The sequence below is a fragment of the Platichthys flesus genome, chromosome 3, assembly GCF_949316205.1.
Source record: "Platichthys flesus chromosome 3, fPlaFle2.1, whole genome shotgun sequence".
Lineage (NCBI taxonomy): Eukaryota > Metazoa > Chordata > Actinopteri > Pleuronectiformes > Pleuronectidae > Platichthys > Platichthys flesus.
In genome coordinates this window covers 16,148,843-16,160,922 of record NC_084947.1, presented here as the reverse complement: position 1 = coordinate 16,160,922, position 12,080 = coordinate 16,148,843, and the positions used below count along the sequence as shown (strand labels likewise).

The 12,080-nt window shown below is 41.5% G+C and overlaps 1 protein-coding gene across 1 annotated transcript in view; it reads left to right on the top strand.

The window, feature by feature from the left end:
• Window positions 1-5,072, top strand: part of adgrv1 (adhesion G protein-coupled receptor V1) — a 98,742-nt gene extending 93,670 nt beyond the window's left edge. The window contains exons 94-95 of the mRNA XM_062382587.1: window positions 510-687; window positions 4,560-5,072. Coding sequence (XP_062238571.1) covers window positions 510-687; window positions 4,560-4,678 — 297 coding nt within the window. The 3' untranslated portion in view covers window positions 4,679-5,072. The remainder of the gene's footprint in view (window positions 1-509; window positions 688-4,559) is intronic.
• Window positions 5,073-12,080: the final 7,008 nt, after the last annotated feature.

Here is a 12,080-nt window from a genome sequence, read left to right as displayed (position 1 = left end):
CATGTGATTCATGTGGAAAAGATTCTGTGTATAATTGATGTGCTTTTATCGTAAGGAAAATCCCCTTAGTAACTAATATATGCAGAGTATACATATATATCTACATCATTGTGCTGGCAGAATCACTTTCATGATGTTCTCAAGACTGAATCGGTATGAAACCCAAAACCCACTGACCTCTCTCTCACCCCATGAACCTTGTGGGTTGGACTCAACCCTTTGGGGTGCTTGGACAACGTGCACTCTGCGTGACCCAAACTCATCGAGGACATGATTACACGGCTGACAGACCAAACCATTCTCTGAATTAAGCATTTATATGTGTGTGTGTGTTTGTGTGTGTGCACTTTATAAGATGAACTTGAAAAGTGCTGTATATGTAAACTACTTTGAAGGTAAAACCTGATATCTAACAAATAGGCTAATTGTAACTATAGTACTTATAGTTAATGATGGTGTTTTGCTTTGTGTTGGCTCATATGGCTGTACTGTGTGTCTGTGTGTGTCAGGTGTCAGCAGACTGGGAGCGATCGTCTCTGCGGCACAGCAGTCAGCACAGCAGCGTGTTTAAACCCAGCCCTGTGATGGGGACCTACACCACAGAGGGAGGTTTCATCAACACCAACATGGTCACTACTGACGAGGAGTCACAGGAGTTTGATGACCTCATATTTGCCTTAAAAACTGGTGAGGATCCCACCAACACAGACATGAGATGTCTGCTCATCAGTTTACTGACAGAAAAGTTCAATCAAAATTATTTCACGTCTTCACCTGATACATCAGAATTCTCCTTATAACAACAGATGAATGCTAAAGTATTTTAGTTTAAGACATTCCAAAAAATAATGAAGTTTATCAAGAGAATCACAGAAATAGACATCTGTGTTAGATAAATATACTGAATTTAGCATCCGCTAACCAGTTAGCGGATTGAAATAATAATAATAATATAAATTAAATATTGCATCCTCTGCAAAACGTATCCACATCCAAACCCTAGTTGCATGTGATAAGAATATACATGATCATATAATAACATGAAATATATTACATGGCAATTGTAAGTTATTTTAATGTTATAAAAAGATTATTGAATATTTTGTGTCAACATGAACATTTTTTTGTTATAATTATAAATTATGTCTTCAACTCTTCCTCATATATATATGTGTGTGTGTGTAGAGAAAGTTATTCTGCTGCTGACCTTAAATCTCTCTGCTGCCATGGAAACCATTCTTCCTCTTTCACCATCAATGTTTAATGAGCTGAGGGGCCGAACTGCTTGCTGATATATCACCAACTCTCTCACACACACACACACACACACACACACACACGCACTCACACACACACACTCATACAAACACACAGATGCTCCTCTCCTCACTCTCTCATATCGCCGGGTAAATGCTTCCCTGTGTCTGAATGAGAATCAGCTGGGCGCCAGCCAACAGGAGCCTGAGCACATCAGGACGCTCCTCTGCTGTCGATGTGAGACAGAAAGACGACTCCAGTCTCCTGAGTCATTTTCACACACAAGCAGTCTGATGAAGTATAACTCTACAGGCAGGGCCGAGCTGTCTCACACTGAACTGTTGTGTCTTCAATACTGAATAAATGCTGTCATGAATCATGTCATGAAGAGTTTAGGTTAAAATCTAAGCCTGTCTGCTGTTTGGCTCTTCCTATCATATAACATTCATTGTGAAATGTGAGGGTTATTCGCCAGTAAGTTAAATAAATATTTACCCTTCATCAGGTTTGTTTAAACCTTTGGACACTCAAAGGATATAAGATCCATTTTAGTGTCAAATCACAAAGTTGAGATACCCCTGAATGCTGTAATGAATATTTTTTTATCATATTATCTTATTTATGAACTTCTCTGTGATTGTTCTTGTTCTGAGGATGAAGAATAGCATGATTTAGTGAGGCGGCAAGAATGTACATTTTTGATTCCTTTCATTGAAATTTCAAATCACAAAACCTTTTGGGAAACTAAGTAGAGACATTGAGTAATACTTATCCTAAAATCATGTTGTTTTTTTGGTTGATCTTTAGTCAATTTCCTCAGGAGATGTGAAGTAATTATCAAGTTACTACTTCCATGGACCAGGCAGTCAAGGCAAAACAAATCTCTGATGTGATTGTCTTTGGTTATTTATCACTCATCGTACCTGTTACTGTCCATTAATGCCAAATAGTGTTTCCTAATGAAAACCATCCAGTCTCTCATCATTATGAGAGCAGGAGTCTGTGGTCACTCTGGGAGAGATAAGAAACAGGTAGTTAAGATAAACAGACCACACTGATTAAACCCTGAAATTAATGGGACTGATTCAGGTCAGATTGAATTTTTTTTTCAATCTCCTGAGATCCTGGAATAATCATCGACAGGTATTGAGCGGCTCTTGGACTCTGATGGTTTTAAGGTCATTAAAGCTGGTCTGGTCTGGTTGGATGCCCTGTCTGGGACGCAGCAGGCTTTACATTTTGTAACCTACATCAAACTTCACTTTGTTGTTTGAGTCTTGCATTCCAAAAATACATTGTAGGTGAGAACACAAATGGCCAGAGGCTCCAGATATTCTCCGGAGCTGCTCCTGCCAGCCCCCTTGCAGATTACCAGAGGATGTCGTTGTGAGAATAGAGCAGGAGATCCTCTGGAGGATTCACAGCGTGCGAGTTGGCTTGTTGATGACATTTTTAACACGCACGCATGAATCACCAAATGGAACAAAATCACGTTATCTCTGCAGTCGAATTCAAATGTTACATCCTGCCTGCTGCGCCACCCGTCACCTGAACACTCCAGAGATTTCTGTGTCGTTGTGAAGGCGTCTGAGCATAGAATCTACAGCTGAATCGTGTGGTGACCGGATCAAATCGAACAAGACGTGTTTAGAGTGTTGCATAGACGTGAGTGTGTCCTGAGTCAGGGTGCCATTCAACCTTAGATACCCTTTGGAGCTGCAGCGAACAAACCAGGGGAGTGATTGCTCCCTTTTCTGCAAACTCAGCAGATTGAAGCAATCATTCATTTTATTCAGTGAAGCAAAGGGGCAACTTTGCAAGATTTAATTAAGTCAAAGCAGTTGGCTCCTTGCAAGTCCCTGGCAGGGCCTCAAGAATATGTGACTCTCCACCGGACACCTGATCTTAAAATAGAACGCTAACTCAAAAGTTGAGTTATAAAAATAGAAAAAAATCAATCAGCAGATAAACTTGGGTTATGTACATAAACTCCTCTGTTGAAACTGCATTTTTGCTCCGGGGGTCACAAGGACATGTTTCTGTTTCACCCTTCCCCTGGTGACCTCTGACCTTCTCTTTGTCCATATGTGTCACGCTGGAATTATAGCCATGTTTAATCTCGACCAGTTAGTCAGCAGGAAAGATAATTTGAGAAACACAATTACATAACTGTCTGACGGGGTCAGTAACTCGTGCTGTAATGAGGGTCTTCACACCTCATTTGGTCGTGAACCATTAACACACACACACACACACACACACACACACACACACACACACACACACATTGTCAATGCTAGTACGCAACAGTTTTACTGTTTAACCAAAAGTTCTCTGCATGAAGGATCATAAGTCTGGGCACTCTGGTTATGTCACATATCACCTCATTCTAAAGGTTACAGTTCAATGCATAAAGGCAAAGAATTGAATGTAGGACACATAATACTGTATATAAATACGTGTCTCTGCTGACAGTGCATCATACTGATGCGTGACATTTGATTCTGATAATGCCCAGCCCAATAAATATTCTAAAATTATTCAAGAAATATAATCAAATGAACAAATGTTGTCCTTCTGAGAAATGAGAAAAGTTTGATATGTCTAAATGTGCAAACAGTCAATTTTGTAGCAGAGCTATAGTTCATACAAAACGTATCCATTAAAGTGTTTAAAATATCATGTTTTGCAACGCGGAGAAATCTTGCAGCAGTTGCTCGATTGATTTAAAGACGGAGAGATATCTCTTGTGTCTTAGTCCATTGCGTTTGAACACTCCAAACTCTTCTCAACTCATTTGTATACATGCTGTTTATAGCAGGGTAACTTTTTATGAGCATAGAAAAAACACGCAATATGTCATTACTTTCCATTATGTCATTATTTTTCCCAAAAGGCCTGTTGCGTGCTTCATCCTTTGACAGATAAAGAGTCGCTGTGTGTGCCTCCCTGTTCACATATACGGCTCGTTACCATGACTGATCAGATACAGGCCATTACGCTGTCTGATAACCCACAGTTAACGACATACAGAATTACATAATACCATGTTGGCACTAATAAGACAACTGTGACAGATGATTAGCACTGGAACTGATTGGCAGCAGAGATTTTGTTGCCCTGAACCAACAAGGCTGTTTGTGTTCCTGATGTTGAGTAAGGGATATGTAATACATGGTTTATATAGTTGTGCATTTATATATATATATATATATATATATATATTGATACATGAATGGAAATTAAGCTTATCATGTTTTTACGGATTGAGGATTAATTAAACATTTTTTTGTCTCTTCTAGGGACCGGCCTTAATCTCAGCGATAGCGAGTCCATCCCCGGAAGCCACGACGGCGGAAGCATGAGCAACTCCCAAATCGTTGAGCTGAGACGAATCCCGATCGCAGACACACACCTCTAACCTTCTCACCTCACACACATCCCATGTCCTCTATTCTTCTTATCAGAGAGAAAAATTACAACCCAGTATTTTTATATCACGAAATGCTTTTGCACTAAAAAAACCTTTTTTAATGGAACATTTCCATATAGATGTTTGATACTGTATGCGATTTTTACTGTACATTTTTTTATGTGTATGTATATATATATAATCCTATACAGAAATGTTTCACTAAATTAAAGTCCCCGAAGGTTTTCTGAATGTATATTTGGATTTATTTTTTGTTGTTGTTCTGTAGTGACCTAGAAAACGAAATAACCAGCTGTGCCCTATCTAGTACAACTTCTGCTGCTGAGGATGGAAATTGTGTAACATAGTCAATAAATAATTTACTATATATTTTACACTTGAAGATGCTGATTGCGTTTATTGTGTGGCTCATAACTCGCCAAAGACAGCAGTTTACTACAGGAGTGGATGGGGGGGGGGGGGGGCTGCTCGCTGATGGTTATGTAAGTGAGCCACTGTGGGGTGGGAGGTCACACCCTCACGAAGGATGGATTGTTTTGTTGGAGAGTGGAGTTTCACAGCCTGGTTCTGTACACTGAGCAGAGGTGGGACGGCTCTGCTGGTGTCAGAACAAACCAGAGTCATCGGGGGTGAGGAGTGTGGAGCGTGTAAAAGTTGAATCCGACTATGATCTGCTCCGTGAAGAACCTTTGACCCCTTCCAGCCTCACAACAGCAGCTTTGAACCTCTTGGAATCCTCTGTCCATTTGACCCTTGCACTGACTTTTAACCCCTGCTCTCCCCTACCTCAGACAGACTTCTGAACTTGGGTAGTGGCAGCCTGAGGAGCTGTTACTTTTCACTGCTTATGAACAAGAATGTGAAGGCTGCAAGAGAAGACGTCAGACACACGCTGGAGTTTAAGGATCATCCAGCGATCCATTTGTCGCCAGCCCCTCGCTCGTTACAGCCAGTCTGCCAGGCTCATGGTGAATGGTTGAGGTCGCGATCCCAGTAGATAATGAGAAAGCAGCAGCAGCAGAAGCAGTAGCAGGAGATGAGTGTGCTGCTTGGAGGTATTCTTAAAAACAAGAACCAGCTAGACAGTGGTGTCTCTAGATGAACCTCCCAGCCACTTGCCAATGGTTTTATTCTCCTCCCTGCAAACAGCAGTTTCATAGCTTTTAATGCATCAGCGTGTAGAATACAGTAAAGTTTCATGTTGTAGCTGAATACCCCTCCCCCTCCCCCTCCTCTTCCAAACATGAAGGAGAACCTGTGGTAATCTTCACTTTTCATAAGAACTCCAAATTTGTGTAGATTGAAAAAAAATGGCGTCCTGTGTAGATAGGACGCTCCCGATGTAAGTATAAACTATTTAAATATATAGGGCTCATTCTGGGATAAAGAAAACAATAATTTGTACAATTTAGATGAAACACACTAGTGAAAACATCTCTAGGATTATTTTATATTCAATAGATCCCTTTCACCTTACTGAACCTACAATTTAAAAGAAAATATTTATTGCTTTTCCAGGAAAAAGCTGGAAGCAAGTTGTGTCCAGAATTAAGATTTGAGATGTTTCTCAGACACCTTCACCATGAAAAACTCAAAGAAAAATCTCAGAGCACTACGATGCTTGGTGTGCTTGCCAACTCTCTGTCTCCTACAAGGTGATTACATCACTTCGAGACCCATTGTTTAAGCTCCAGTCGTTTTCCTCTGGGATTTGAAAGGAAAACATTGCTGTAATGAGCAAAGAAGTCATTACTTCATTTAACAAGATAACGCTCAACAGTCGAATGGCTGCAGCTTCTGGATGTGTTTTCTCCTGCTGCCAAGGAACTTGTAATAGGGCAGTGCAAACTTTTGATTTGTCATGTAGCATTTCTTAGCAGGTTTTAATTGTTTGCTTCTTTCGAAGAAAAGACGCAAGCAATTCATTTCCATGTCTTATTGCAGCCTGCCATCATGGCGACATTACAACTCCAATGTATTCCTATTGTGCATCTTCTGGGGTTTGCTGCGTTGTCTGTAGACTGCATTATGTCATCAATGTTCATGAGATATGGTGCAAACAACATGAGAACCTTCAGAGGCTGTAAGAGAACAAGGAACTCCCTGACCTTTGATCAGATGTGCTGATAAGTGCTGCATTAAAAGTGCTGATGACTAGTTACCACAGTGCACACCGCATTTTAAAGTCCATATGTTCGTTATGTAATTAATCACAATCATTTTGACTGTCACATTTGTATCTTGTATTTGTCATGTCTTTCCGACTGTAAGGTAAACATGTCAATGTTGAAGTCCTCTGTCTCTTCTGGCCTGTGCACCCTCTCCATATTTTTGTGTCCAGGGAGATCGGCATGAGGCGAGAGAGCAGACAACCAGGCAACAGCTGATTCACGTGAATCTCTGAGTGAAGGACTACCTCCTTGATGCTGGGTCATCAGACAGAGTAAAGGAGCACAGCACATAATCCCATCAGTCACGTCCTACTTCCGAAGCTATCTGGGATCTCCCTCCTTAACGCTTCCCTCTGCCTTGTTGATAAAGTTGAAATGACTTGAAAAATGAATCCATGAGTCTAACACAATATTTGTAAGAAAAGGAGATGAAGTTACACCACCAAACAAAAAGAAATGACATTGTGTTTATTTATATACTTCAGATGACGTACGGCTGACGTTTATTATGACAACCACTATCTCTGTGTATCAAATCATTCTTTAAATTCAATGTGAAGGGTGTGCGTTTGTGAAACATGATAATGTCACCGCTCAACTGTTTTCTGTTGCTCTTTTATTCTGCCATGCAATGAATGTAAGAAAACCCCTGTTCAATTCAAAGTGCACAGTTCAGGTGAACACACACTGGTCATCCCTTTTACTTGAACATTACAATGCCTTGTCTCAGAAGACAATACACTGACCCAGTTTCACACATACAGTCGAGCCTGGCACCAACAGCCTTTGTTAAATCAATTCATGGGGTCGTGTGATCGGAGCCTGACGAATTAGGGAAGTCTTTGTCGTGACTGAAAAGATCCAATCAGCAAGTGGGTGTGAGTGTCTATGTCCTTGTTTCCAAAAATCTCCATTTCTGTCCGTCCAGATGAAAACAAACTGCCGGAGGGCATCTCTGTAGCAGAGCTGATGTGTTTTCAAGTGAAAAGCTGGTAGTATGGACGCAGCCACAGCCAGACAGTGAGGTACTGTGTGGTACTGAGAGAAAAATAATAACATGTGGCTTTTGTAAGAAAATGAATTCTTCACATCCTTAAAATGATCTGTGCTGCATATAATTCAGCCTCCTGTGGAAGAACACAGCAGAAAGCACAGCCTTCATTAGAACCCTCAGTGGAATAATTATAATACATAACTTAATTATAGATAATTTGATTAAATTGAATTAAGTTCAACTCAGCATAAATAACACTACCAGGCACTCCTGATCAGATTAAAATGAGAAGTAGCACAGCGTCAGACACAGAGAGACGTAGGAAAAACGTTCTTGCACCTCACGTTGACTTACCCAACAGATCAGACCCAACATTCTAACAGATACTGCTGAGCAGGCGCTGCTGTCCAAATCCGTGACCTCGTGACTCGGTTGAGTTCAGGGACGGAGGATTTGCGTTGCTAGTACGCATTTGTGAATGTCTGTATTACGCACATGGCGCTTGTTCACCCACTACATTCCTCATGCTCCTGTCAGCCTTCCCTGAAACACGCCACATCGCCAAAAAGGAAAGTCCAAGTCACTGAGTCAGCAGAGGCTTCAGTCATGAACCGAGGAGACTCGAAGCTAAACACCATTTAAATGAGCTTCTGAACATGTGTTTGCATATGTTAAACTAATGTTCCCATATTTCCTCGTGCCCACAGGAGGTAGCAGACAATCAGCTCGGTGAGGACATGATGCAAATATGTTCCCACATCAGTGAATGTATGTGTGTGTGTGTGTGTGTGTGTGTGTATCATCTTAATGAGGAGCACATTGTATGGCACCTCTTTAAAGAGCTAATGAAAACCTTGTCTGTTATGAGACAGGAGCGTGCTTCTCTTTCTACACGTAACATGCTAAAGTGAACATCTTGTTCTCCTCTGTTTAATACATTACACTCATCTCTGCAATGGTGGGTCTGACGTGTGTGTGCAGGTGTCCTACTGGTGCTGCTGAATAGACACAAACTCATGGGGTTGAGTGTGTGTCTATTCCTAGGTGATTAGATGAAGACTCTGGCCTCTACGGTCTAATACGGAGGCCAAAAGAGGCAATACCCTCTCATCTCATCTCATCATCATCATCGCAATACCATTTTATTAAAAGACGTACATTACATTTTGTCAGATTACAGGTCAAATGTGCAATTTTTTTTAAGATATATTTCAAATTTTTCTGCGCTTACTGCAGCTCAGCTAGCTCGTTCACTTTGTCACCAGCGTGCCATTAATCCTGACAAAGGTTGGCCTAACAAAGATCCTTGCATTGGATCCATGGTTTGCTCTGAAATATCGGCTTTTCTCTGATACGTTTGTTGAAGAATCCAAAGTGGTATTGCTTAGTTGTGCCACTGTTACACAATCAGTCTTGGGACACAGCTGAAGATTCACAAACTACACTGAAAGCAAAGTCTTAACCGATAATGTATATTTGAATACCCCACTTCCTCTTTCTATTCACTTCACCAAATAATTTCAGAGACTTCGCACAAACTTAATTAAAATAGACGGGAGGCACTTGAGCAGTTGGACGCCGTTCGTATTTTAAGGGAGTCAAACATTTGCCCGGCTTTTATTTGAAGCTGCTGACGGCCAGGTCAGATAACATGACCTTTGACCTCTTTCCGTCCTCTCACTCCAAAGGTTAGGCAGATTAAATTGAGAGCCTTGTGGAGGTGTAGCCAGGAGCACTGGAGCCATCAGGATGTCTTCAGCTGTAGACATAGACATCATAGAGCTAAACAGCATGCTAAAATTTGCGGGGTTTCTGATTGGAGTTGACCAGAGGGGCCTAGCGGAGAAGTTCTGAATGGCGAATCCAACTGTGGTGAAGAAAAGAAAGGAAAAACGGAACAGAGAAAAAAGACTTTCCCTTCGGTCTGTTTTCTAAATGTGTCTTGGATGCCCCTTGTTTTTCTGCGATATAACAATGTGCGCAGTGTGTTGTAGCTGCAGGCTGCAACTGCTCTGTGAAATGTGATTTTGCAAAATGAAAGGCAATACTGTCCGTTGAGGCCTCGTCGCCATGGCTGCCCGCAGGGGCCGAAAGGCAAGGTCCACTCTCGTTCTCACTATGCTGTCTAGTTGGCACAGAAACTAGATCAGCCCCCCCCCCGTCTGGGTTATGCGTCTGCTTGTGCTTGTCTGTATGTAATTGAATGTATCAGTTCGTCCACATTAGGCTACGCTGTATCGTCCCTCATCACTCGCCTTTGCTCGAGCACTATTGATACATGTGTACGGATACATGCTTTCATGTGCTTGGAAGTTGACACAGGCGCTATAGCCTCCAGGTTGCAGTATATATTTTTAACCTCCCCACCAGCCCCCTGATAAAGGTGTCACGTTTGGACAGATGATTTGTTTAACTGGAGACATAGATCATCCGAGGTCCACAAATCATTAGAGGCAGTTCTGAAAAGTGTCCAGCTGGACTTTAATAGCCAGTGTGGATTTGTATGCGTGAAAGGATCAAAGCTGTGTGTGTGTTGCTTTATGTGCACTGCCATAAACAGGGCTATATGTTCCACTAAAGGTCAGTCTATAGAGATGGTCTTGCTGTCAACACCACTATACCCATTGCTTGAGCGTGTGTGTGTGTGTGTGTGTGTGTGTGTGTGTGTGTGTGTGTATGTGTGTGTGTCTTTATGTGTGTGTGTGTGTGTGCAATTAAGCAGATTACAAGCAGAGCAGAGAGATAAAGTATTCCAGAGTCACCAGCTTTCTATGTTGAGGAGTAACGTCGGTCACCAGACACTTTTCTGACTCTCTCTCTCTCTCTCTCTCTCTCTCTCTCTCTCTCTCTCTCTCTCCCCCCCCCCCCCCTGTGTGGAGGGCATTGCTCAGCAGGCTGAGACCAGTTCTTGCTTATCACCCTCCAGTTGCTTTTGCTGTCACGGCCTCATACCCTACATGTGAAGGGGCAATATGTGCCCACCTGTCATCTTCTGGTCATTTATCGTGACCACTTTCACGAACATGACCGCCATTGTCATCATCACCTGGAACTTAACGGATCCATTAATCATTCCATCTCAGATCAGTGGAAAAAACACGGTGGTGACGTCGTACACGTATATTGGTCTTATTGTAAATCACAAACTCTCCTGGGACCAATGTGCTGATGTGTTTAAAAATAAATAAACTTTCTTTGAGATGTTAGGAGTATCTGGTGTTAATGTGTTGTCTGCTGCTAGGGACTCTTCAACATCCCTCAACATTAAGAGAAATTGTGACCATCTATGGGACAATCCTGGGGGTAATGCAGGGTGATCTCCACCACCTGTACCTGACCAGGCTCATTGTAAAGGCAGGTAAGATGTGCAGTGATGTATCCAACCTGGTTGGAGGTAAAGGTAGCCCAATATTAAAAAACAACTGAGCAGAGGCAGACTTCTGAAGTACACAATGTGTTTGAACTGAGGAACCATTTTCAAATATTTTCAACGAATGAATGATTAATCAAAGATATAGAGAAAACAGTAAACAAGGAATGACTAAATTGTGAACCTCACAGAATCAGGAATTGTGTGTTGGACATATAATTGGCCCCACTTTGTAAATTCTGGCCCAAAAATCCGAGATCCACCACTGCAACTATTATTATTAAATAAAATATAATATACTATAATAATATACAATCACTTATTTCATCATTCAATCGGGTTTACATTTTTGTAACTTGAATTGTCTGCTTGTGATGATAGTTACAATGTCATATTAGTGAATATAATACATATTATCTTGATAGTGATGAGTTTAAATAATTTTTGTGCTGTATAACATGATTATCCACTTGGAGGATTTCAAAGTCTAATCATCACCAGTATCGGAAGCAGCATCATCATGATAACACATTTGTAGTTCCCAATTAACTTCTCACCAGTTAACAAGTATTCCATCATTCAAATGAGTATAGGTTGTTTGTGTGAAGTGGAGGACTTTCTGACCTCAGAGGTGAGGATGCACTCTATAAATACCACACTCCAAGCACAATAAGTGGAAATGTGGGCTATCGCGCAGGCACATATCACATAGAGTTGCATTAGCATTACCAGGCACGCCTATCAGATAACAGGCCACTGCGAAGGACAACATCTAAGCAGGATTAAAAGAGGAAGGGCGTATAGGAGGAGGGCTGCTGGCGTGGAGCGATACAGAGGGAAACCAGCAGTGACCTC